This window comes from Apostichopus japonicus, chromosome 1, assembly GCF_037975245.1.
Source record: "Apostichopus japonicus isolate 1M-3 chromosome 1, ASM3797524v1, whole genome shotgun sequence".
Taxonomy (NCBI): domain Eukaryota; kingdom Metazoa; phylum Echinodermata; class Holothuroidea; order Aspidochirotida; family Stichopodidae; genus Apostichopus; species Apostichopus japonicus.
This window is the reverse complement of record NC_092561.1, coordinates 15,260,525-15,286,690: the sequence shown is the minus strand read 5'-3', so window position 1 is coordinate 15,286,690 and position 26,166 is coordinate 15,260,525. Positions and strand designations below refer to the sequence as shown.

General features: G+C 37.3%; 1 protein-coding gene across 11 annotated transcripts in view; it reads left to right on the top strand.

The window, feature by feature from the left end:
• LOC139968840 (uncharacterized) overlaps positions 1-26,166 on the top strand; it is a 105,010-nt gene that overhangs the window by 40,901 nt on the left and 37,943 nt on the right. For all 11 annotated transcript variants that reach the window (XM_071973363.1, XM_071973423.1, XM_071973385.1 and 8 more), the window contains 7 exons: positions 1,316-1,404; positions 3,273-3,310; positions 4,717-4,877; positions 5,587-5,697; positions 14,650-14,704; positions 18,801-19,785; positions 24,111-24,196. In XM_071973363.1, coding sequence (XP_071829464.1) covers positions 1,316-1,404; positions 3,273-3,310; positions 4,717-4,877; positions 5,587-5,697; positions 14,650-14,704; positions 18,801-19,785; positions 24,111-24,196 — 1,525 coding nt within the window. The remainder of the gene's footprint in view (positions 1-1,315; positions 1,405-3,272; positions 3,311-4,716; positions 4,878-5,586; positions 5,698-14,649; positions 14,705-18,800; positions 19,786-24,110; positions 24,197-26,166) is intronic.

Sequence of the window (26,166 nt, the reverse complement as noted above, 5' to 3'; positions counted from 1 at the left end):
GTCTGTTCTTTTCAGAATCTATTCACGATGGGGTATTTTTTCATGAGTGCATCGTAACATGGCTCGTAATATAAATTAATAACAGAATCTGTACAGAAAATAGCTGCCATGTCATGAATGTGCTTGTGAAATATATCGTTTTAAATGTCAGCACAGGTGATCTGAACACAAGGAGAAAAGATAATTTGGCGAACCTGTGAAGTGGTTTTTGAAATTGCGAGTAAAAGTTGGACTCTGATCAAACTGAACCATTTTGTTACAGTTTTAATGTAATGCTGCAAGCTGTAGCAAAGTTGCATTGTAAACACACAGTTTAATTGATAATGTCTCTTGCCTGATTTGTTAGCTGTGATGTCGTTGTGTTTCCAGGAACTACATCTATGTCTTTATTTTCCCTTTCTGTGTAGATTAAGTATAACAGAAATATTTGCAAATAACCCCCTCTATTTGTTATAAAAGAAAAACACAAATCGAATGGAAAATTTTCAGGGTAGGATATATCCACTGCCTCAAATGTTAGCATGCTAAGTTGTTTTGCAAGTAATAAAATTAGCAGTTCTTAATGCCTTTGAAGATAATGATATAAGGACTCAAATCAGGTAACAAATATAGCTCGGAAGTATTAACATTTGTAGATTTGTAGATCAGTATTGTGAGAACATTGTGGTCATGTGGTTAAGGCAGAGGACTTGTTATCTGAGGTTTGCAGCTTCGAGTCCTTGCCAGATCATTGCGTTGTGTCCTTGGGCAAGGCACTTGATCTCCATTGCCTCTCTTCAGCAAGGTGTATAAATGGGGACCTGTGAGATAAACTGTCAGTTGGGCATTGTTTAGCTGCTGCCATGTGGAGGGATTGTGATGGGCCGTTGAGTAATATCATTGGTGGATATGTTTGCGTTTTATTAATCCTCAATAAGAAAAAGAAAACTTAAAAAAATTAAAAATTAAAAGAACAATGGAAAGCTGGCTGGGAAATTATGAGCAAACTTGAAAAGAGCAATAAATTTATTTTTGCCAGAAAGGAACTCAAGCAAATGACCTTGGGCCGGGTTTCAAGCTCTGCGCAATTAGAACTGAGCTGTCCAACCTTAAGTTTGTGCTAGGCTCCCTGATGGCTATAGATACCCCAGTGAGATACATTGTAACTGCCGGCATGTAGAAACAAAAGTCTAAGGAGTTTGATATGTTGACCAGTTTTGGCCTGCATGTCTAGCATATTTTGACCGGCATGCTATCCATGATCAGCTACCTGGCTATTAATCTGGCTATTAATTGTTCATTTGGTTTCATATCTAGTCCTTTTGTTCTGTAACAGGAGATAGTCACCTGCATCAATAAGGAGATGGACGACATTCTCGACCAGTTGAAGATAGTAGCTAAGGCAAAGCAACTGTCTGATGAAAGGTAAGCCTATATATGGAAGGGTTCATGGTACCCTGGCACCGGGGCTGTATATTAATGTGGAAAAACAAGGTTGTATGCAGCTTTCTCCCTCACCTCCTACCAAAAGAAATGCCCTCTACCCTAATTCCAAAGATGAAATCAAGATTGTACTAAAAAATGTAAAACTACACAGATGTAATTTAAATTACAGAAACTGTGGCATCAGTTGTGCATCTTAGCATTTACCCAAACAAACGTTCACTTATAGACCCACCTCCCCCCTGGGCGGACATCAGACAAGCAAAACTAGAAATTTTTCCTCAGACCTGCCCGATACCCTTCGTATTGACCCGGCTTCGCTGTACCACAAAACTTGTAAAATATGACTCAATTCTAAAGCTGCTCAGTTTTCTATGGTAGTAGTAAGTTTGCAATCATTTCGTTAGAATACTATGACACTAAGCCAACAGCTGCCAGTTAGATCAGTCACACTGTCCTCTTACACAGACTCAAAGAACCAAGAAACTCCCTGTGGTTTTGAAATTTAATATTGCAACTTCTTATGCTAACAGAGCAATTAGATTGTCATACCGTCCTCTTTTATCATGGATGTTGTATAACCAATTCATAGGTGTGCTTACAATTACCACTGAGTAATGATGCATGCTCAACCAACAATTTATTAAAATAAAAAAATAAAAAATAATTTTTTTTTTTTTAGGACAGCTTTCATCCTCTCTTTCCTTGCCAGTGTAATCTATTAAACATTTAAAAAATATGTGTCTCTTTTTCTTCATCAATTTCAAAGCAGTGTGTGTTGTCTGACTGCTCATAGCATGAGGGGGGGGGGGGGTAGAGCTCTATATTTGCTATTCAAGGTTTGCTATAATTATATCCAAGCTTATGTTGGCGAGTTGAAACTTATTGCAGTAAAACAGATAAAAGTACATAATTCGATGCAGAAATTAATGTGAACTAATGATGAATCTGTGAATAGCAATGACCCATAAACAGAAATGAAAAAGCAAAATCTTTGTAAGCTTTTTATTCCAATCAAGGTTAATGATTATTCCACCAGGGGAAGTGTAAAGCACTGTAAGCTGCTGGAATATAAATGATTCTCATATATTAAAGGGACTGTAAATTAAAAGTGAGGTAAAATGAAGCTACCCTGTACAGAGTATTTTTTCCGGGGAGGGGCTGTGGGGCGGAAGTGGTGGGACACAAGTGTTTTCTATCCTGGGAAGGCTTCTAAAATAAGGGGTGTGTGTCCCTTCCACTTTGAGAACGTTTTGTTTGGATACAGGGGCGTAGATGCAAACTGGTAGTTTCATTTCCATCTTTTTTTCACTACATTTGTCTAATAAATATATTTTAAATGTTGCCAGTGAATCTGTGATTACCATGCATTTAGTAATAAACACTGTCAAAATTGGTTTAAAATTTATTATTTAAACATAATTGTGGCCATATTAGTGTATATATATATAGAAACTTTCATGACATTTGTATCTGGTTCAAATGAAAATTCACTTAATTTGAGAATATATGTATGAAGGCATAAAGTCATCTCTGATTCAACACGGAAATATCCTTTCAGCTGCCACGATCTTTTCATTTTCATAAATATGTACGACAATATATGCATAGATATCCCTGCATTGTCATAAACTGTTTCAAAGGTTGCTTCAATTGTAAACTTTATGACCATAAAATGTTCTTGAATTACTAAATTTGAGAATGTAGAGTTATATGGCATAGCCATGTATGTTAACAAGGAAGTTTACGATTCGATGCTACCAGCAGCTTACAGTTGGGTTGTCAGTTCCAAGATCAGTAAAGTTGTGACAGTGTTCTCTAACATATGAATCTTAAATTTGCAACCATAGGGCCCAGAAGCTGGCAAAGTTACTAGCAGAAGTCACAGGTATGTTATTCATTCATTCAAAAATATTAATCCCAAGGAAATATTTATCTTTATCTCTTGCATTTTAATTGTTTTTTTCTTAACCACAGCTATAACAATTAGAATATTTATGAATTGTAGATTAGATTAAACTGCACAATTGTCCAGAATCTTGAGTTCTGTAGAATAAATCTGGGAATAACATATTAGGGGGGTGGGCTGGGGGGAGGGATAGGGAGAGGGGGAAAGCAAAGAAATTTCTTTGCTCTTGTCCATGGCTTATAATTTCTTGGTGTTCATTTACTTATTTAATTATACATTAAAAGCCAAATTTCTCTAGGAATTTCTTCCTTGCTGCTTTCTGGGTTCAATAGAATGAAACAGGCTTGACTCTTGGTTACTCGGTATGCAAGGCACTGTGGCTTCTGACTGGCACCCTATAATAAAGAAATGGCTATATAGAGATCACCAGCAACTAAGGGCTGGATAGCTGAGTTTGGTAGTGTATAGGCTTGTAACCCAGAGTTAGTCACTCATGGTTCAAATCCTGTCAAGGTGTAAGGTTATGTTTACATGGATGTTCCATTGGCGGACATTGTGAAAGTTATATTGACGAGAGATACTATGCACGTTGTAAGGTGACCCTGTCCTTAAAGGGTGTGAAGACTCGCGCACAAAGAAACGTCTATATAATGCCGGTAATCTGACCTAGTTTCGAATGAGGTGTAACAGAAGTGTTAGACACCACCATTGATCCCAGAAAATACACACACACAGCTTGCTAGTGTACAGTCAGTACATACAGCTGCGGTCAATACCCACAGCACAGTGTACAAACAATACAGCGATTGACCATGTATCACATTTCATTACTGTACTGTCTGCATTTTATAGCGACACAAACAAAACATCACTTGCAAGCAACGGAAAGTTAATTTTTTCAGATGGCCGCCCACGGTTTTGGGGCGAGTCTTTAATGCCTTTAACTCAAGATATGGTCAATTAAAAATAACTAACTATTTTAACTTGCTTAGACTTTTAACTACTGCAGGAAGTTGGATCACAGTAGGTGGTCTGTGATGTCATCGGGGCGAAGCTCTTCAGAAGCTTTAGTTAGGCTGTTATAATTGCCTTTGGTGAGTTTTCTTTTAGGGAAACAAATTTAGCTGGAATTGCCCCGATGACAACATTCATTCTGCTGTTGCCAAAACACTTTCATCAAATCTGAAAACTTTATATCTCCATGATGCAAAATGCAATGAGGATTTAGTTTTGACTTAAAAACTGCAAAAACCAAAATTTGGCAAGTTTGCTTAGAAAGCAATCCACTTCTGCCACCAGAAAATTCTTTTTAAAACTTTCTCATACATCGCCCTTAAAATTAGCTGTAAGTATTATTGAGAGATATTTCTAACTTTCGCTTGCAGACGAGAAGGCCAGTTTGATTCGTCAGTTTGAAGAAGCCAAGACTAAGCTCCAACAGCTCACGTACGATCAACAACAGCTGGAGCTTGTCAAAGCAGAAAACGAAATCCTAGAGCTCTCCATCGAACAAGAGAAATCGCGTCTCACGTTAATGGAACAAAGGGTAACGATTATTGATTAATGAAGTAACTCTTTCTCTCTCAGGATCTGTTAAGAATGTCGTTAGGAAATTGCCAATCTTCTATATTACAAGTAACTTACAAATTATTTTCAAAAATATCAAAACCGAATATGGCAAAGGAATGTCCTATGTTTACAGGGAAAACACAGAACCACAAATTCATGGTGACTCTTCATGGAATTTTTCTTCCATGGCACTTTGGTCATTTAAACAGCTTTCCTGTGTTTGGACATCAACTTTATCAAAACTTTAACAAACTTAACTTTGTAGCTTTTAGGGGAAAAACCACTTGTTAAGTTACCTCAAAATTTTCCAACAAAGTAGATCTTCGGATCATTCCACTCCACAAATTCCAGTATTTGAATGTTTTTAGCTAACAGTACTCTGTTCTCTTTTAATTACACTATGTTCTCTAAATTTGCATTGGTAGGATACTTTTTCATATCTTTTAAAAAAAAAAAAAAATTTTAACAATTTTTCAACAAGAGGTCACTCTCTATTAAAAATACAGAAAGACTTAATAAATCACAGAATGGGATATGGCCGGATACACTTTCTTAACCAAAAATGAGCAGTTATTAATCACTGCAAAAGGGGAAGGAGGGGTTCCCTCCTGTATTTCCTGGCTTCACCCTCACACCACCCCCTCCTTCCCTCTGAGTATCTCACAACCGTCTCTCGATTTCAACAGCTTGCCGATTGTCAGATGGAACTAAAAGAATCAAGGAGGAGGGAGGTGAGATGGCAACAGATGGCTTTGAATGCTGCAGCTAATCAAGATATTTTAACAGATAGACCAAAGGTTTGTAATATCCCAAGATCTACAGGTTTATGTGTTCTTTGCAAAAAAAGTTGGTTAGAATCACATTGCGAGAAGTCTTGATACAATTTAGCAGATTACAATTGTACTGCACATGGTTCATTCCAAGCCCTTGTTTTTTTATATATATATTTTTATCATCTTTGATTTTTCTTAAGTACTCTGTACACACAAGCTTTCCTCATATTCCACCACGTGGTTTCACCAAATTTGTGTTTGGTCTTTGAGCAGTTGCATTGGATGTAGAAATAATCATGAAAATAGAATTGGATAAAACAGGGGTACTTTAAGTGTGTAATTATGTAATTGTGTCCTTGATACAAATTAGCAGAAATTTCCCATTGCTGACCTTGTGTTACCTATGTAAGTGGGCCAGAATCATACAATTTTCTCTCAGCACAATACACATCTTAACTCTGTTCCCGCTGCCTCATTGCTATGTAACTATGTATTAACAATTGTATATCATTGTAATTTAATGGCAGACATTTAAAAAAATACAACGAAATATATCTGTTATTTGTGGTTGCCACATAACTTGGTGGCATAGCCGCAAATGCATTAACTTCAAAGAGATAACAAAAGGATAACATTTCAAACATTTGTACCACAGAGCAAAGAAAAAGGAACAAAAGTGGTTAAACTCTCCATCTTGAGAGCTTCTTCCGTTGCTGAGATGTATAACTTTGGAATGGATTAATTTTATTCAGATGAGTGCATTGTGCAATAGTTTGTGATGTCATACATGTACAACACATCATACTCTTGGTTTTCGTTATTTCATCACCCAAGCAATGAGGACCGCTACACAATTAAAATCACTGTTTGAATGTGAGACTGAAGTCACTTGATTACACATTACCAACATAAAATAACATCCCGTCACAATATTGAATTCATTTTCTCGAATACATTCATTTCAAATTTAAAGAGATACAATACTAGCTGTTCGTGAATGACAACTATAGTCCATGAAATGACATTTCACAGTTTATTACACAAATACACTCACCCAAATAAAAATGGAAACCGTCATATTTCATATATTTTAATAATGAATGTTTAGCTGACAGCTGGATTTAATGTTTCATTTCTCAAGCTCTATGTTTATATGTTTTTGTAATTCTCAACCCTTCTTTATTCCTGTGAAGATTCAAAGTTTATTGATTTTAGTCCACATTCAAATAATTCCCCCCAATAATTACATCCTATCTTTCTTTATTGCCTTGTTTGATAGTTTAATTGTTTTGATTGTCTTCGTTTCGCAATTTCATGTGAAGCAGCATTCGCTGTTTTACGTTCAGCTTTCTTGCAGTGAGATCGCTACTAATGTATGCTAACTGTATGTATAGAATATAAACAGATTCTACATGCCAATGACAGAAAAAAGGCCCCCCCCCCCCAAAGAAAAGGAACATTTCATATTCACAGGTAGATTTAACACATTTCTGGGTGATGATTGCTGATGCTAGCATGCATTAATGAATTACTTGATGACTTATTAATTTCATAAATTCAGCAGAAATGTCCAGAAATGTCTTACAATCTTATTTAGAGAATAACTTGGAAGGTTACAGTGCAAAGCAACCAAACTAAAGAAATACGCTTTGAACCGTTCGAAGTGTGGACTCGGGTCTGATTCAATTTCCAGCTTGCAACATCGCAGATGTTGGTTTTCTTTTTCACTTTTTGGGCAAACTTTTCTCTCCATTAAATGTAGAATATGTGAGCTCTCAGAAACATTCCAGACATTTCACTTTTCAATTTAATGATGCTTTGTGTTCCCCAAGACTGTAAACCAGGGGTGGGCCACCTTTTTGAATGAATGGGTCAGATATAAGGGGTAAAAAATTAACTGGGCCGCACCTAACCAACGACTTGCTGTTGATTTCAAACCTTTGATTCCGAGGACTTTCAAGCAATAGGTGTGTGTACTTAAACTGTATTCACAAAAACATAGTGTCAATACAGTACAGTTGATAATTAATGGGGATAATAGGCCTACCTGACAGCATCATTAGTGTCGATTAATTCTAAGCAGCTAGCTCGTTTCATGTGATGATGTAAAATAGATTGATTTTCTTTTCTTCTTCTTGCGACATCTCACAAGCCACAAAAAAAATCACTGGCGGGCCGCATGTGGCCCACGGGCCGTAGGTTGCCCACCCCTGCTGTTAACCCAAAGTGCACCAGAGGAATCATCCTTTCTTGTCATATGTGGCTCAGTCCATGGCATTGTGTCTTAAAATTCCTGTCTCAGATGGTAGCGCCCTCCCTCCGCCCTTCCTCCTCGACCCCACCTGATTGATCCATTTAAAAAACTCACGATGGACACTAAATCAAATATGTCTAAATAAGGCCAAGATGTACAGGCAAAATTTTACCAGTACAAAGCATCTTGCAAACACCCCCCCCACCCACCCACCCTCTCCCAAAAAATAAACAACAACAGAAAGCAGTTGTTTACTTATTTCAGCCCTAATTTTGACATATTTTACTCTCTGGTACTGGCGCTATGCAGCTTTTCAATGTATACAGCAGTGTCACATTACTCATATTTTTAGTTCTGACCCTTCATTTATGTGAGAAGTTATCAAACAGAAGACTGAAACCATTGAAGGGAAAATTTGGAAAAACAAAGAAAGAAAATAATTGATTTAATCCCGAATCAAATTCAATTAGGGAAACTGAGTAATGGGTTTTATTCTACCAAATTATCTTAACGACTCTTTAAAGTTGTTTGTCCTGGATGTTTGTTTATTCTTCTTTTGCTGGTCTTTAACGACCCTTATCTCTCTCCAGCTTTACTCCATGCCTCATTCATCTGCTTTCATTCAGGCTGAAGGAGGATAAAAGTTAGAGTGTTTGCAAACAAATAGATTAACAGCCACTTAGCAATAACGAAACATCTAAAATGTCCAGATGGTGAGGAGAAAGCTGTTGTTACAGACAGAAGAGCTATTGTTAGATGGCTGTGTAGCACATGTGGCATTAAACTGTATGTTATTTATATAGAGAGATAGAGAGATGAGAATATATGTGCAGCACTGGACCAGTGTTGCTGAATATTTAAATTGTATAAATCTTGTCGATCCCATGGAGATATAATTCATTTCTAGACTATAGGTAAGTTTGATATTAAGTTCACATCAATACATTAGGATCTATAGCTGTAAAATTAATATCTGTTATATTAGCATATATAGGTAAAGTCTTAATGTTCATATAAACACTGGACAAGCAAAATATTTTGTTCTTATTATGTATTGCTCATATCCTGCCAGTAGAGTACATGTGAACTCTATAATCGATACTAGATTGGAAAAAACATCTGAGGTACACATTTAGCTCTCTCAAATTGCCTTTAAGTAAGTTCTGGTTATGTTAGTTAATGTAACTGTAATTTATACTGGTATGCTTGGAGTTGTGGCATAATTTCAGTTCTTAAAGGCCGGAGATAGAAATTCAAGTAAGACTTTACATGCATGTAGAGATAAAATCAAACCAATTTCATTTTATAGTTTGTTGAATAGCAAAGTAATGTTGACTGACAATTCTGCATCCTGCATATATTGCTATGGTAGAAAATACTAGATGTTAATTCTTACAAGTGCTAGGTGGGGTGGGGGGTGGAGGGCAGGGGGTGGGGCAGGATGGGACAGACAGGAAGGAGGGGTTGGGATGTACAAGAAGTTTTACATCTAGCTGTGTGAGATTCCGGGATCCAGTTATGATAGCGCAATACTTAGAGGAACATGAAATATTTACTGCCTGTTATTCTCAAGCAAAGCATTTCTCCTTAACACAGACTCATTCAATTGCAGATCTAATGACCTGTCTGTCAAAAAAATTAGGAGAAAATGGGGAGAATTGGCCAAATTCCACTTAAGACAAGAAGGCGATAATAAAAAGTAGCCTAGAAACTTTTTTTTTGGGGGGGGGGAGGTGTTTGCGGGGAGGGCGGTTTCACATGTCACTTCTGCAATAATATGGACTAGGTAAAGGTAATTACTGCGTAGGCCTAACATTGGCAGAACATGGTAAAATCATTTGATGCAACTATTTCCCTGAAAAAGCATAATCAATTTTTCTTCACGTTCCTATTTAGTTAGGTAAAAACATTTGCTGGCCGGCCCATTTTAAATGCAATTTTAGAAAAAACTTAATTAGAAGTACAATCTTGAGATTAACATCTAAAATCAATTGAGTTTGAGATGAACTTAGAAATTGGGATGCTCCCAGTTAAACTCATTTGAGTTAGCAGTTCTGTAATTATGTATACTTACACTCCTCAATATTGACCTCGAAACACTGGGAAAGTATGAAACCGTGAGAAAGAAACTTATTGAACACGTTAGCAAACTTCTTGCCTGTGAAGCTTTGGTGTCAAGTAAACTCTAACTATAGGAATGATATGGTTTTGTTTATTCTTTACTAACAAACCATTTACAAGAGTGTTTTCTGGATCCTTAAGCCTCGGGCTATATAATATCATTATGGGAAGGCCACAGAACTGACTGTGTTACTCAATGAAATATCTGTGAATTCAACTGAAAGGAAACCAGTCATATATATATACAATTACAAGTACTAGCACACACTTAGCATAAGATACCTTTCATTTCTAAACAAGTTCAATGAGCCATGACACCTATCTAGCAACTCCATGGGACCCCAATAGGGTCACCACAGTCGATTTGAAGGGCTATAACAATGCACCCTGTCTAGTACCACACAACCACTATAAGAGGGACACCAGTACATACAATAGGCTTCAGCTAAGAGTACCGTGGCTGTATATGCAGAGTACTGTCGGTCGGTCGTTACTACACAATGCTGCTGGGATTATTAAGTGGCAACTATTGCAGTACCCTAACTTTGTGTCATAACCAGCTGTAATGATAATATTCCATGAGTTGCTCTCTTAAGAGTTGTGGAGTTAGCCTTGGAGAGTTCTTCAGAGTTGATGTGGTCTCATTTATATAGTGAACTTGTTCTGCATGGATTGTATGTGGTACAGGAGGTAATTGGAAGGAATTGTGACTTCAGCAGGTAGGTAGGACATTGTGTCAGTCAATGTTACATTGAGTAGTACTGTACCGTTCAGTGTATATGTATATGGTACCTGACTTCTGAGTTGGAAGCTGCCATTTGTTTATTATCCTTTGGGTACCTTTCCTATAGTCCTGGATTTCTCAGAATATACCATACATGTGCAATAGTAGGAGTCTCTAAGGCGAAAGGAAGGGATGTTTCTAGTACTGCGGGGTGGCCTGCAGTTCTCAGGTTTGTTTAGTTTGTAACCATGGAATATGTGTGGGTGGTAAAGTAGTGTGTATTACGGCTAGAAAGCTGCAGCACAGTTGTTGGACGATCCCTGTGTTATTGATTAAATCAACTTCATACTACACAGTCAACTGGGATAAATCTGATGCCTGTAGGGATGAAAAGAAATGAATTCATCAACTTTTAGTTTCCAGTACTACTCAGAAATCCAATGATCTGGTAAGTGAAAGTTAGGCCTTTTTAGAACTAGCACAGTAATTACTTCTATTATTTTGTTACCATTTTATAAATAAGGATAAAACAAATACATAAAACAGAGTGAAGATAATAAAGAACTTAAAAAGGCTCCCAAAATGGGTTTTTTTTGTGGGGGGGGGGGGGGGAGGGAGGGGGGAGTTATCTTAGAGAGATTATTAAGACTATCAATGTAACACCAAGGCCCAGGTGTGATGAAGGTATTTTTAAGACTCAATGATTATTGGCATAGGAAGTCTAGGTAAGGACTCAAGACTTACCATTGGGAACTGAGTCAGGTGGGAAATGAAATTAGATGTGACTTAAAAGTTTGGAGGACTGGTTAAATGAAGAGGGAAAGAGAGGCTGGCAGGGAAGATCATATTTTAGACCGTAAGAACTGGAATTGACATTACAGGTAGAACTGATTGTCATATATGGCTGAAATTAATAGACTGTAAAGTACTGTAGACCAGACCTGTAGGCAGGTATTATGAGTTCGAGGCACCAAACAATTTAAGAAGGCTGGGCACCACAATTTAATTAAGAAGGGTTGGGTACCATCAATTTAAGAAGGCTGGGCACCAACAATTGAATTAAGAAGGGCTGGGCACTAAACAATTTAACAAGGGCTGGACACCAACAATTTAATAATGAAGGGCCGAGCACCAATAATTTAATTAAGAAGGGCTGGGCACCAACAATTTAAGAGGGGCTGGGCACCAACAATTTAATTAAGAAGGGTTGAGCACCAATAATTTAAGAAGGGCTGGACACCAACAATTTAATTAGGAAGGGCTGGGCACAAACAATTTAACAAGGGCTGGGCACCTACAAATTAATTAAGAAGGATTGGGCACCAACAAATTAATTAATAAGGGCACCAATAATTAATTTTACGATGGCTGGGCACCAACAATATAAGAAAGGGGCACAACATTTATGTCAGGAAGTCCTGTTACTTGTTAAACTTTTGTATACAGTATATGATGGTCTGCTGTGGACCCCTCTACTTGCTCAGCTCTCTTGCCTTTAACCCTGTCTGCAAAAATGAGTGAATTAATACATAAACAAAAATATGTGCACAAATGTTAATTTATACTTTTCTTGCATGCCACTCTACTGTACATGAGTGATGGTGTGGAAGGGGCCAAGTGGTGAGCAAATAAGCCTAATTTCTGTGAGGTGATATCACTAGTGCAATATGTTCTGAAGATGGTTGTTATAAAAGAGTGTTATATCCTCGTACTGAAGTTCACCAGTGTTGGTTAGCTAAGCATATTTGGAGGCAGTATTACCATAGGTTGCCCACAATTGATGGTAAATTTACTGTAATTTTTGTCATACAGTGTGGGTTTCAGCAGTGCTGGATTTTCGTAGTACTAGCAAAAGTAGCATATGCTACTGGCCCCGCATTTTCAAGGGCCCGGCGCTAAATATTTGCTAGCATATCAATATCTGATTCAGTGACTCGTTCTGCTTTGAAAGTTCAGTACTATACTGTCTTCAACTTTTATGAACGACTGGGTGTTTAAGGTTAACGATTTTAGCCAATTATCACCTTCAATTGGGGTTAATATTTAACATAGCAATTAATGGGAGTGTGGTGTCTATGTGATACATACACGGCGCATAAATACAAAGGTACCTGAAACTGAAGTAATTCATGTGTATGTTTATTAATTTAGGGCCCCTTTATGTATTCACTTCAGGCCCCCGATGGCTCAATCTGACCTTGGGTTGTAGTCCATGCGGTGCAGAACATGTTCGCAACTGCACAAAAGACTGTACTGTACAGTAGTTCTTCTTGTTCGGTCCTGTTCCTGTTAAGTCTCTTCTACTATACGTCATTGCAAACTTATGTTAATTCCTAGTTATATAATTATAATTTGACAAGTATAAAAGGGTTGACGTAATTACCTCTTGTTTTACAGGTAACATGTAATTAAATAAATTACTGTACATACTGCTATATATATGCAAAATACTGTTTATATGCAAAATGCTGTATATGCAAAATACTGTATATATGCAAAATACTGTATAGATGCAAAATACTGTATCTATGCAAAATACTGCAAATATGCAAAATATTGTATATATGTAAAATACTGTGTATGCAAAATACTGCATATATGCAAAATACTGTAGCAAAATACTGTATATATGCAAAATACTGCATATATGCAAAATACTGTATATATATGCAAAATACTGTATATATGCAAACTACTGTCTATATGCAAAATACTTTATGTATGCAAAATACAGCATTTATGCAAAACACTGTAGATACTGTATGCAAAATACTATACCTGTATGCAAAAGACTATATATGCAAATTATTGCATATGCAAATGGGTAAAAAATGGCAGACATTACTGTACTAAACAGAATGATTACTATACAAACAAATTTCAATTAAGCACACATGCATACTGTATATCAGCTTCATTACTTACTGTATCTGTACCCACCATCTTAGAACATACTGTAATTTTCAATATTTGAAATTACAGAAACATTGCCATACAAATATGGAATACTGATTATATTGTAATACAAAATAGACTACCTGCTCTTATATGCTACAGTTTTAAATTACACCTCTAGAGGTAAATATTTTCAGGACTTTTGCAACTCTACATCCATCCATCATTTTATGATTATTTCAGCTGCTGGGACAAAGTAGTGTGCATGATATGATGTATCTTGTTTCATGTACGAACCAAACTTTTGTTTTTGCAGAAACTTGTAAGAGCTTTGATGTGATTGGTAGTGAATAAACTGAAGGAGCAGAAACAAGGGGGTGGGGGAGGGTAGTGGAGATGGGTGGGGCAGGGGGTTATCTACGGATGTTTTCTCTGAGGAACAAAGTTGAGACACAGATGATGTAGAAACCTACTGTGTTGGTTAATTGAATTGTTTAGTGGTTCCCAAACTGCTACATTTACTATTGCCACAGTGTATTAAAAATTAGTATGTAACATTGGATCGAAAAGTACAGCTTTTATTTTCTTGAGGTCTGATTTGTTTGTTGTGATGTTCTTTTCAACAAACTAACGTTTTCTTAATGACTATTTCCTACAGAATCTGTAACAATTTGTTATCAGAACATGTTACTGTAGTAATGGTTAATTGCTATAATGCCAGTTTGCTGTCTTTTCCTTATCACCCTATTCCCCTCCCCCCCCCCCTGCCAAAGTCTTGAATTGAAAGCCACCCAACGTGAAAGTTGCGATCCATAAGCCCTTGCGGACTTCTCCCACATTCGTAGTTGCTTAGTGCGTCGTAAAATAACTACCTGATTATTGTTATTTTTATTATAGAGGATTAAGCTTCATGTACCCATGTCTGCCCTCTTGAAGATTTTTCACAAGCTCTTCTCCATTTTGCTTATTATTTCATTCTCAGGTCGGCCATATTTGTCATGCAAGGGATCAAGTACATGCTGCGTCCCATCTTTTTGGTAAGTTCAAGGAATTGATTATATGTCAAAAATCCTTTTAGTAATTCTATGTCATCAGTATTCCTTGCCCTCTTTCTACTCCCCTTTACACACTCCTTCCCTGTCCCCTTCACACTCTGCTTCTACCCCTACTCCTTAATCGGCTATGCTAAGAAGATCCCTTGGAAAGATCTCACAAAATCAAAGGAATCACACTTCTTCTACTGTACATGGATTCTCAATGATTCACAATGATACTTGAGGCATCTTCATCACAGTGACTATTAATTTCATTCTCATTAATGACTGAATCAACATTTGATGGATTTATTGCAACCCTGAGGATATTAAAGTCTGCAGCATTCTAAAATTTACCCAGGGGGCAAATATTGATACTTTTTTTGATAGAGCATGCTCTCATTTATTGAATCAAAGTGGCTATTGCTTTCTGATCATCCCTTGGTGAAGTACCAGTACTTTTTAAGGTGTCGCACAATTCCCTCCAGGCCCGGTTAGCTATTTAGCTACAGTAGAAGAGGTAAAAGCTTCTAAGCATAGTTCTCCCAACCCATCTGCCAACTCTCCCTGGTGGAATATTCCTATTTGACCAATCATGGCATGTCTAAAACACCTTCAATCACCTTCAATCCTCTTGCTTTTTAGACTATGTGTAGTTTATTTCATCCTCTTTAACATCCAAGCATGAAAAAGAATGATGATCGTGATGCATGAAAAAATGCCAAGAAAAGGTGGCTTCAGTAGGTCCATTTAGGACTACTGTATCTTGCAATGGTTTAATAACTCTTCATGTGGGTGGATGCACACTTCTGTGAAGGTGGAAAGGTAAAAGTTGATTGGGATGCATTCTTTTAGGCTTTGATCAGGACTATTTTCTCTCATACATTTATAGTCTTTCTCAAATCTGCTTATGTGTCCTTTGTAGCCAGATGGTGTTCTATGTAGATACATCCAATTTGATCCAAACATACATACATGCATTTAAGATGATGTTCTTTGTAACTGTTAGATCTAGCTTCTGTATGTTTACAATATATTGTATTCAGAATGGTGCACACATTTCAATTCATTCGCTGAGTCGACGAAATGTTAAGTTGTCTTCGATCTCGCTGTGTATATTTATCTGGTACATTGAAGTAGACCTTGATTCAACTTGCTGAGTGCACAGAACTATAAATGAAAGAGACTTTTTGTCGGGCTGCTTTCTTCTTGGAAATAAAGTACGCTGCAAAAGGTAAATAGGAGTGTGTACATATACTGTACCTCTACTGTGCCTAACGGATGGTGGTGCAGTTGTGCCATAGAGGTGCGGTTGTTAACACCTGACCTTATACAAATCTCAATCTCATGGCCAACCAGTAATGGATAATTCAAAAGCATTCTGAAAAATCTAACAACAATTCATTGTTAAAAATATCTATACCTTGAAAAGCTAACTATGCATGAAATTTTGTTTTTCCAGCAAATAACTAAGTGCATACTTAATGTAATTTCATACCCTTTTTGTTTGATAAAGTCTTTTATTTGTGAAAGCTTGATTGTACTACTGTATGGTAGAGTAAATGTGTTGGTGCTGGTGGTATCTGTTCTTGCTGGCCACTCACAATTTAGTCTTGCCCTTTGTGTAAGCTTTTGAAAAATAAAAGACAGTTCTATTGTTGAAGTTCTGTTCTACACCAGCAAAGTCATATATGTGTATGCTATAGAAAATACAGAATGCTGCAGTGCATATATGCATCCTGTAAAATTGTACAGTAAGAAGGGACAATAAGTTATCGCATAGGTGAGGGGTGGGGGATGGGTGTGGAGGGTGGGGGTGGAGGGTGGAGGGGGAAGAGGTTTTCTTATTCAAGTATGAAAATTGTATAAGTACATAAACAGTGGGAAATTACAAAATTTTGAAAGAAAAGAGAGCAAAGTGATGTTTGGCAAGAATGGCATTGATAAGTGTCGTCAACTTTCAAGTCCTGTAATAACCTATATTATTGGAGGTACTGTAGTCAACCTTTATTGGTTATCTCCAGTGCAATTGTTTCGAAAAACGATAAACCACAGAAATTGGTATATATATATTTTAAATTTAACCAGGGGAGTACTGTACACTATCCCACTTTCATTTTGGTACAACCCTGAAATCCGAAGGGAAAGGGATTTCAAGAGAGATTCTGCTTATTACAAAAAAAAATTGTGGGATCACCACTACCTAGGAATTAATTATTTATTTTAAACTAAGATTTATTTTCATGCATTGATTTATTTTGGGGGGCAGGGGGAAGCCTGTCAAATGGCTACTTGCTGAATGGTGTGCTATGTAAGCTAAAGTCTCTCTGCCAACATATACTTGCTGTTATTATTCCAGTATGCTCACCAGTTCAAATCCCTGTCCATAAATAACAATCAGTTTCCTTCATGATTATGATATGCACTATTAAACCTTGGGTTTGCTATTTAGTTTCATTTTATCACCTATAGTTACCTGTACAACACATGTGCAGTACTAACTTCAAAGTGAGCTTGTCCGTTGCTGTACTGTGTACATATATATCCAAGCTGTTATTTTGTTAAGTGCATTTTATTGTACATACATATATGTAATGTCTGTAAGGAATATGTTAACAATTATTCCGTCACTTCAGTACTGAGTTTTCCCTTATTCCAATTGTCATAAAGTTGTTTAAGTTCCTGGAATACAGTAAGGGAAACAATGGCAGGCTAAATTAGGTGAGTAATGCGGCATATTGTAATTTAAACACAGAGGTTCTGTACGTGTGTAGTGAGTGTGTATATACCACACAAGAATGAAAGTAGGAAACTTTCTTTCAAATTAGTGCCAAGGATTCCCACTAAAGTTTAGTAGTTTTTCAGCTAACAACATTATCTTTTATCTGTACTGTTAGCACTTTTGTTTTGGGAGGGAGGTGGTGGGGGTTGGGAGGGGGGGTGGTTGGGGTTGGGAGGGGGTGGTTGGGAAGTGGGGTTGGGGGAGTGGAAGGTTGACTCACATGATAAATATCTAGCATTATAAAGTATATAAATAGAGAAATATAATTTGAAAATGTTTTAGTAGTGTATTACAGTCTTACTAACTTTCAATGTACAGTACATGGTATATTAAGAATTACAAGGTTGTTAAGATTGTTTTTTTTTTTTGTGTGCATAAATCTACTTTTCTTTGAAAGGCTGTCTAAATGAAAAGAAAAATTGATTTGTTTTTCTTATATTCTGTCTCAGTAGCTACCTGTGAACTCTTTTCCAGAGACAGGGTATATTAAGAATTACAAGGTTATTTAGATTGTTTTTTTTGTGTGTACAATGTACACACAAAAAGCTTTTGTGAAAAGTAGATGTACACTGTACATCTACTTTTCATTTGAAAAGCTATCTAAATGAAAAAAAAAGTTGATTTATTTTTCTTGTTTATAGTCTGTTTGAGTAGCTACCTGTGAACTGTATGTACAGTAGTATCCTCACCTGCATTTTACCTGTCTCCACGCATTCATTGGAGAGAGGTGAAGGTAAAAAAGACAACCTAAAGTGCCTTCAGGTTCATGTTTGTCTAACATGATGGTAAAATTACATAAACTGGAATGGAATTTGTTGTCACATGTCATATAGGGTGTTTATCTTAAAGTACATCTTAAATATAATTAGTGTTGATTACCTACTGTAAATGCATGTCTGCACAGTGCATTGTAATTTGTTCCTAAATTAATGAATTTTTAGTTTGAAAATCTATTTTTTTCCGAAAAACATTATTTCATTTCAGATTTATTTATTGTATATCAGGCTCATTCCATTCCAATTATAAAAATATTATAGGTTTAACCAGGATCTAACAAATTTTCTTGGTTTATTGTTATGTTGTATCTGTTACATATACCTATATCAATGTTCCTGCTAGCCTGCAGTACAGTTACTACAGTATTTATGCAGAAAGCAAATACTTTAACTGACCTCTGTTTCATAACCTGCTGCCTTGTACAGTAGCTATTGTTTTAAGGGATGACACACTGTCACCTTTTATTAACATCTTAAGAAAGAGAAAGTTGTTTTTTCATTGACCTGAATTCCTATTTCTGTTTGCTTTTCCAAACTACAGATGCCTTAGCTTTAGAATCCGTCTCACACAAGCGACAACGTCAACCAGAGCTTGCAGCTGGATTAGGATTGGATTCTTCTGTGACTCAGAGGGAGGAGCCTTTCACATCTAGAGGTGCTGGTAACAGGGTGCTCAGTGGGTCATCTCCTCTTACCCCTAATTGTGAACGTCACTTCAGGAGGGCCAAAAGTGAGGACTCGACTTTCCTGACAGCGAGGGAACTCTCAAGTCTGTCCTCTGTGAATTCAGATACCGGGGAATTCAGAACTGCCGACATTCTCTCTCAGAGTTGCTCGGTTTTACCGGAGTGCGATATCTCTCGGGAGGTCTCCCTGAGTTGGGACCACTCTGGAGCCTGTTTGGAACCTTTCACCTCCGCTCGGTCCTCATTGGACGGAAACAACAACGAGAGTAGACAAAGTAGAGCCAGTGTCGGGACGGAAGTAGAACGTCATCAAGTTTACGATCAGGAACTCGCAAACAGGGATACTGCAGCTGTCAAAGGTCATCGAGAAATTGCAATACAGACGATTCCATCTCCGCCATCCGTTAAATCGGAGAGGATTAGAAGGAAGAGTCTCCCTCGAGTGAACTTACCCATCGAGAGAGGAGGTGCTGCCTCTCAGAGTGAGGCTATCAAACTCTCATCACCACCATCTCCCCCCTCTTCCCCCCTTCTAAAAATTCCTCGTTTATCGAGGCCAGGTTCTCCGCATTCCTTAGATTCGGATACTTCTCTCTCGAGCCAGCTGTCTTTCAAGACTGCCAATTCGTCTACACCGCCAGGGTCACCGCTCGCCAAGTTGTTGAACTGTTCCCGTGAGGCGGATATCTCCTCAGAGGGAGTCACGTCGCCGGATTCTAGCTTTTCACTGCTGGAACCATTCCACAGCTGCGTGGAGGCTGACCTGACCATAGGCTCGAAATCCAGGATGGACAAGAACGTGGATGAAAACTGTAATAAGAATGGACAGGAGAAGAAAAGGTAAGTTTTTACTGCTGAGTGCATATTAGACACATGCCAGCTGGTCAGTACTTATGCAATGAGTCCATGTAATGTGAGATGGGAGAGAGGGGAGGGAGGGGGGAGGGAGAAAGAGAAATGTAGGCAGGAATGAAAATGGGATGGAAGAGTTTGAAAATAGAAGCTCATGGAATACAAACTGCAATATGAATGAACATAGTAAGGTTACCACTGCTGTGTTCATAACACTGTATGGTCATTTGGTCAGTTAAATTAAAACAATGGCCCTCATGTAATAGGTGGGGATGACAGGAGGGGGAGGTAAGGAAGCAAGGGAGAGATGAAAATGGGATGGAAGAGTTTGAAAATGGAGGCTCATTGAACACAAACTGTGGTAACAATGAAATTACCATAGACATAAGTAGGTTAGCACTGCTGTGTTTGTAACATTATAGATGGACTGTATTGGTCAGTAATTTAAAATATGTATATGAGGTGGGGGTGAGGGGGCAAGGGTAGTTGATTGGTGTGGGGGTGGGGGAAAAAGAAAACTAAGCAGGGATGTGAATGGGGAGTAAGGAGCTTGAAAACTGTCAAAATAACAGAAAGAACGATAAGGTCATAATTATATTCCAATTGGTAGCTGTTCCCCTCTGCATATGTACTGCATTTAGGCCATATAACGCTAGTTCAATTTATCACCGTTCGTTGTACCTGGGCCTCCTTTCATTCATCTCAATGTTTCTTCCTACTGTATTCTGATTTATGGTTTATGGGAAGCGTGCATATAGTGACACAAAACTTATTAAAAGTGCTTAATTTGCCATAGAAGATTTTTTTTTTTTAAACGTTTTTGAGTAATTTGATAATATCCTTGTTTGCCATGATATTAATTTTTTTTTTATTGCTCTCTCATAAACTGACCTAATCATAGCAAGGCAGTCATGACCTATGTAGCATCTAGACATTTTGTGTCAATTTTAACTGGGCCGGGCCATTTAGTAAATATAACAGCATTCAGGGATTCCCACAATTCAAACAGTAAAAACAACACTAAAAGCCAAGTGCAACATTGACAGTGTCAAACAACAGAATGTGTTTTGCAGTGATGTAAATTTCATTGAATAAGTGCAACAAAGTCATATAAAATATTGTTATGACATTGTTGTACAGCACATGTATTTAGTGATTAACCATGAATTAACCATGAATACAGTATGTGAAAGCTTGTCAAGAAATCATTTTTGAATCCTGAAAATGTCATTAGACTTTTTAATATGAAGTGAAAAAAATGATGATCAAATGATGTTTAAATATGTCACAAGGAAATTTACAAGCATACATGTACTGAAATGCCATGTCTTTTAGAAATGAGAAACAACAGTCTTTAAATTTTGTCCCCATTCTAAATGTCGTCAGTATTACTCCCAAATATGCTAACAAACTTGTGGGCAAGTAATTAATTAATTTTCTTTGATTCTGATTGTTTCAGCAACCAGACTATTTTATCCAAGTTTGAGTCACATACATGTGCAGGTAGCAAATCCCAAAACTATAAGTACTGTATATTACCCGTTATTTGACATTATAAGACTAATCTAGTCAAGCTACATTGATGTGAGATTTTAATATCAAATATAATTAATTAATTTTATCATTTGAAGTCAACTCTCGAAGATGCTGTGTACAATTGTCTATTTTTATACTCTGAAATTGCTGGGAATAAGTCGGACGATGAAATCATCCCGGGAAACTACATACTTTTGAAGACTGTAAACAATTTTTATGGGGGAATGTTTTAAATTTGGGGTGATCATACTGACCTGTGTGTACAGTACAGTAAGCTACTGTGAAGCATGATATGGCTTGGAAGTATATGAAGCATGGGCGGCGATCATGGGGGGGACGGGGGGACATGTCCCCCCCAATATTTTAGGTGGGGGGGATATAGTATCTAATATCCCCCCCAATATTTCGTGGCATAGTTTTTTTTTAGCATATTTTTTAAAAAAATTTTATGATATCGCTAGTAATTTAAAAATAGAAAATGCTTAGATGCAACTTACAAGGCCTGGGAAGTGCCATTTCCAACGATCTGGGAGGCATTTTCGGCCAAATTTTTCTTTCGCGCTTCGCGCCAACTTATGGTGGCGCTACGCTTAGATAGTTTGCCTACAAGCTTCGCCCCTCCCTTGGCAAATCTCTCGGAAGGCGCCTGTCTAACCGTGTCACAATTTGTTATTATATATGACCGAAAGTACTTTTTACTTTTTTTCGAAATGAATAGCTAGACGGACCGCATCCGTAATGAAATTTGGTTTGCCGGTGAAAATGGAAAATAGGGCTGTAGCAACCATATTTTAAAAAAAGAAAAGAAAAAAAAGCTCCCCCCATGATCGCCGCCCATGTATATATATATATATATATATGTGTGTATATATATATATACATATATATATGTGTGTGTGTGTTTATATATATATATATATTGGCGGCGATCATGGGGGGGGCGGGGGACATGTCCCCCAATATTTTAGGTGGGGAATATACGGTAGTATCTAATATCCCCCCAATATTTGGTGGCATATTTTGTTTGTGTGGCTATAAAAAGAAAATAATGCGTGAGATTATTTATCCAAATCATATTTGGCGGTGGCTAAAACTTCATCCAACACATGCTGCATGAGGTAAATGACTCTTCGTGGTCGTTTCTGTGACCTGTGCCCGTATAGCATGTTGTCACTCACGATTATTATTATAATGTCTGTAGCCCCTACATATCTTGTGTATGAGTGTAAGTACGTACAATCATATATATATATATATGATCCACATCGATATGGGTTCACTGGGTTTCCATTTGGCCAGTTTCCTACAAGATTTCTAACCGCAGGCGCGTAGCCAAGGGGGGGGGCGAAGGGTGGAGACCGCCCCCCCCTCGAGCATATTTTTGGGGTATTTTGTTTATGATATCGAAGTTTTATAGTAGCCGTTAAAAGAGGTTTTAATATTTGTACACCAATAAATTAACTGTCTGAATTTTCGAAAATTCCTTGACCAACATTCTTCATCATACTTCCCTCTACTCGTGCAATTTTGACCGGTCTGTTAGGGGTTGAAGGGGGTTTTTCTATATTGGTTGTCCATAGATGAAATTTTGTGCAATATTATGGGTAGGGTATGTTTTGAAGTGAATTTATTATTCAAATTCTGAACAAATAATGGGCTTAAAACCTTGAAAAGTGTGGCTGACGGGTATTGTGGGGCGTTACGTATAGAATTATCTACAAAAACAATGATCCACAGGAGATGCGATGAGGTGGAACATGATGTGTGACTGGTGACAATTTTGAAAAAGGTTATGAATGAAAAAAAAACTATTGGGAAAAGCTTGGTTCTCAGGCTAAAGTGTATATCTGGTTGGTCATTTTCAAGCCCGAGAAGTGCCATTTCCGGTGATCTGGGGGCTATCAAAATCAAAAATTTTCTTGTACGCTGCGCGCCAACCAATGGTGGCGCTCCGCTTAGATAGTAATTCGCCTGCACCCAAGCAAATGTCCCCCCCAATATTTGAAACAGATCGCCGCCCCTGATATGAAGTACTGTATTGTATAAACCCATGGATAGAGTACTGTAGGGTCGCACTCTTTGATTATAGTGTGTAAATCAGAGTGCCCCATTGAGTCTTAGAAACACATTTTTGGGATGTTTTTGATGACCCTTCACAGGGTTTTATTATTGGCAGTGTGGGTGTTTATTGTATTTCACTTGGCAGGAGAGTCTTGTCATATCGAATCATTTAATTTTACAGAATTTTAACTTTAGTATACATGTACAGTAATTCTATGCCAATATATGTAAACAGTACTTACAGCCTGCATGTATTACAATCATAGATATTTTTACAGTGTGGCACTGTGTGGTACAAAGTACTGTATGTGCATGATTCATACCTAGACATTGATGTGAGTATGCACTGTATGCCTACTTCTACCTTTACAAAGCACTTATTATGTACAAACTTAACATACATTTATAGTACATTACCAAGTATATTCTATCTATGTATGCAGTATGCATGTATTACAAATACCATTCATATTATTACAGAGTGTGGTATGCACTTGATTCAACCTATTCTGTCCTATTTTAGCATAGCCTGATTCACAGAGTCGATGGTAAATCATTGAAACCAACCTGTTGGAAATACGCGGTTATGAATACAATCAACAAAATAACCTGCTTTCAGCAAACATAGCTACAAGGTTTATATAATATAATGCATATATTTTGTGGTTAACACTATAGTTTACCTTATCCATTGTTTCTTTTCCTTTTCCTTACAGCATGTCACAGTCAGCTTTTCAACCAGTTGCAAAAACAAAGAGGGCCAATTTTGACCGAAAAAGAAGTTACAGTGCCTCAACATTTGGTAAGTTAGTATGGTGTGCTATATAGACATCTGGAGCTGTGTTTATGGCTGTATCTTGGACTTGGGTGTAACTTTGAAAGTTTATCAGCCATTTGTTACAATTTTCCAATGTTATTATACCACTCTATGTACTGTCCTCTCATTTTATGCTTCAAAGCACTTGTACTGACAGTATGAACAGTTCGTAACCTTACTCTGATTGTAATGCTAATACAACTCTATACTGTTCTCCCATATCATGCTTCGAAGCACTTGTACTGACAGTATGAACAGTTCCTAACCTTACTCTGATTGTAATGCTAATACCACTCTATACTGTCCTCTCATGCTTCAAAGCACTCGTACTGACAGTATGAACAGTTTCTAACCTTACTCTGATTGTAATGCTATTACCACTCTATTCTGTTCTCCCATATCTTGCTTCAAAGCACTGGTTCTGCCAGTATGAACAGTTCCAAATCCTTTTGATATATTTACTATAGAGAGAGAGAGGAAATTCAAACTGCTCATACTGTCAGTAAATGTGCATTGAAGATGGCATGACATGAGAGCACAATTCATAAATAATTGCCTCAAGTGGGTGGGATTGTTTTATCAACCCATGTCCTTCCCACATTTAATTGGCAGCCCCCCTTTTTAACTATTAAATTAATGTGTATACAACTTATTTCCTGTTTCTAAATAGGGAGTCACTTGTAGTGTCTTATAGTATCCATGCTTTCTGGTTGATTATAAAAACATGAATGTTTTCACTTTTCAATTACATTAAATGTTTTCTTTAATGGAAGGGCATGTACCATTACAGTACTAGTGGCAGAGTCCACAGTAATTTGCACCTTTAAGCAGTGCATGCTGTTTAATGGCAGTATGCTATGTTAAAATCATGTATACAGTACACTGTGCTGCTTTGAAAGTATTGTGCCAAGCCGTACACACTGCACAGTCAGTTAAAGTTGTTTATTTATGCTTTTTGTTATAGAAGTATGCTGTATTTAAAGTATTCAGCCTGCTTGAAACAGTGTGCTATACAGTTGTGTGATGTGTTCAAAAGTGAAATACTGTCCGTTAAAGTGGTATGATGTTGGTTTTACAATAGGTTACTTTCAAGTCTTTCAAGGTCTATCAGGTCTTTCAAGCAGTATGTTGTTTATAAAGCTGTGTGCTATATTCAAAGTCTAATTTATTTGGCAGTATGCTGCGTTTACGACAATTTGTGTGTTTTGCTAAGGTGTGCGGTATCGTGAAAAGTTGTATGGTTTACTTCAGAGCAATATGTATTCTGTGTGTAAAGATATTTGATGTGTTTACAAGTGGTATGCTACTTTCAGAGCAGTTTGTTTTAGAGTATGCTGTATTTATATTTAAAGAAGTATATTTTGTACAAAGTAGTCTATCAAAATATGTTAATAAGTCTGGTCATTAGCATGAACCAGACAAAGTTTGTATTAACTCAGAATGTCAAAGAGGAAGTCCAAACAGTTTTGAAGTTTTTATTGCAATTTATTACTGTTCAAATGTGAAAAGAAAAGTATCTGGGAGACTGAATAGTCGATATCAAATTCTTTGTATGACAAAAATCTTAGGAAGTGTCCAATTTTGATCAATTGCCTTCAAATTTTTGGTACGACTTGTTTGTTTTGTTCGGTTTTGTTTAATTGTTTTGAGTATTAATGAAAATTGGTGACCAACCTCTCAAAGCTTTGGTTTGAGCTAAGTTTCTTTATTATTCAAATGTTATTGCAGGTATTGTGGTGGCGGGGGGGGGGGGGGGAGGATGGTGATGGAGGGGGGAGGATGGTGATGGAGGGGAGGGGGAAGGTGGTGGAGGGTAGGTTAGGATGGTGTTAGAGGGGGGGGGGACTGTCTTAATATATATATATATATATATGTCAAACCTGGGATCTGAATAGGAGAAAGGTCTTTCACGAGGCAGTTGTCTTTGGTACTGGTGTGTGGTACCTGTCTGGTAC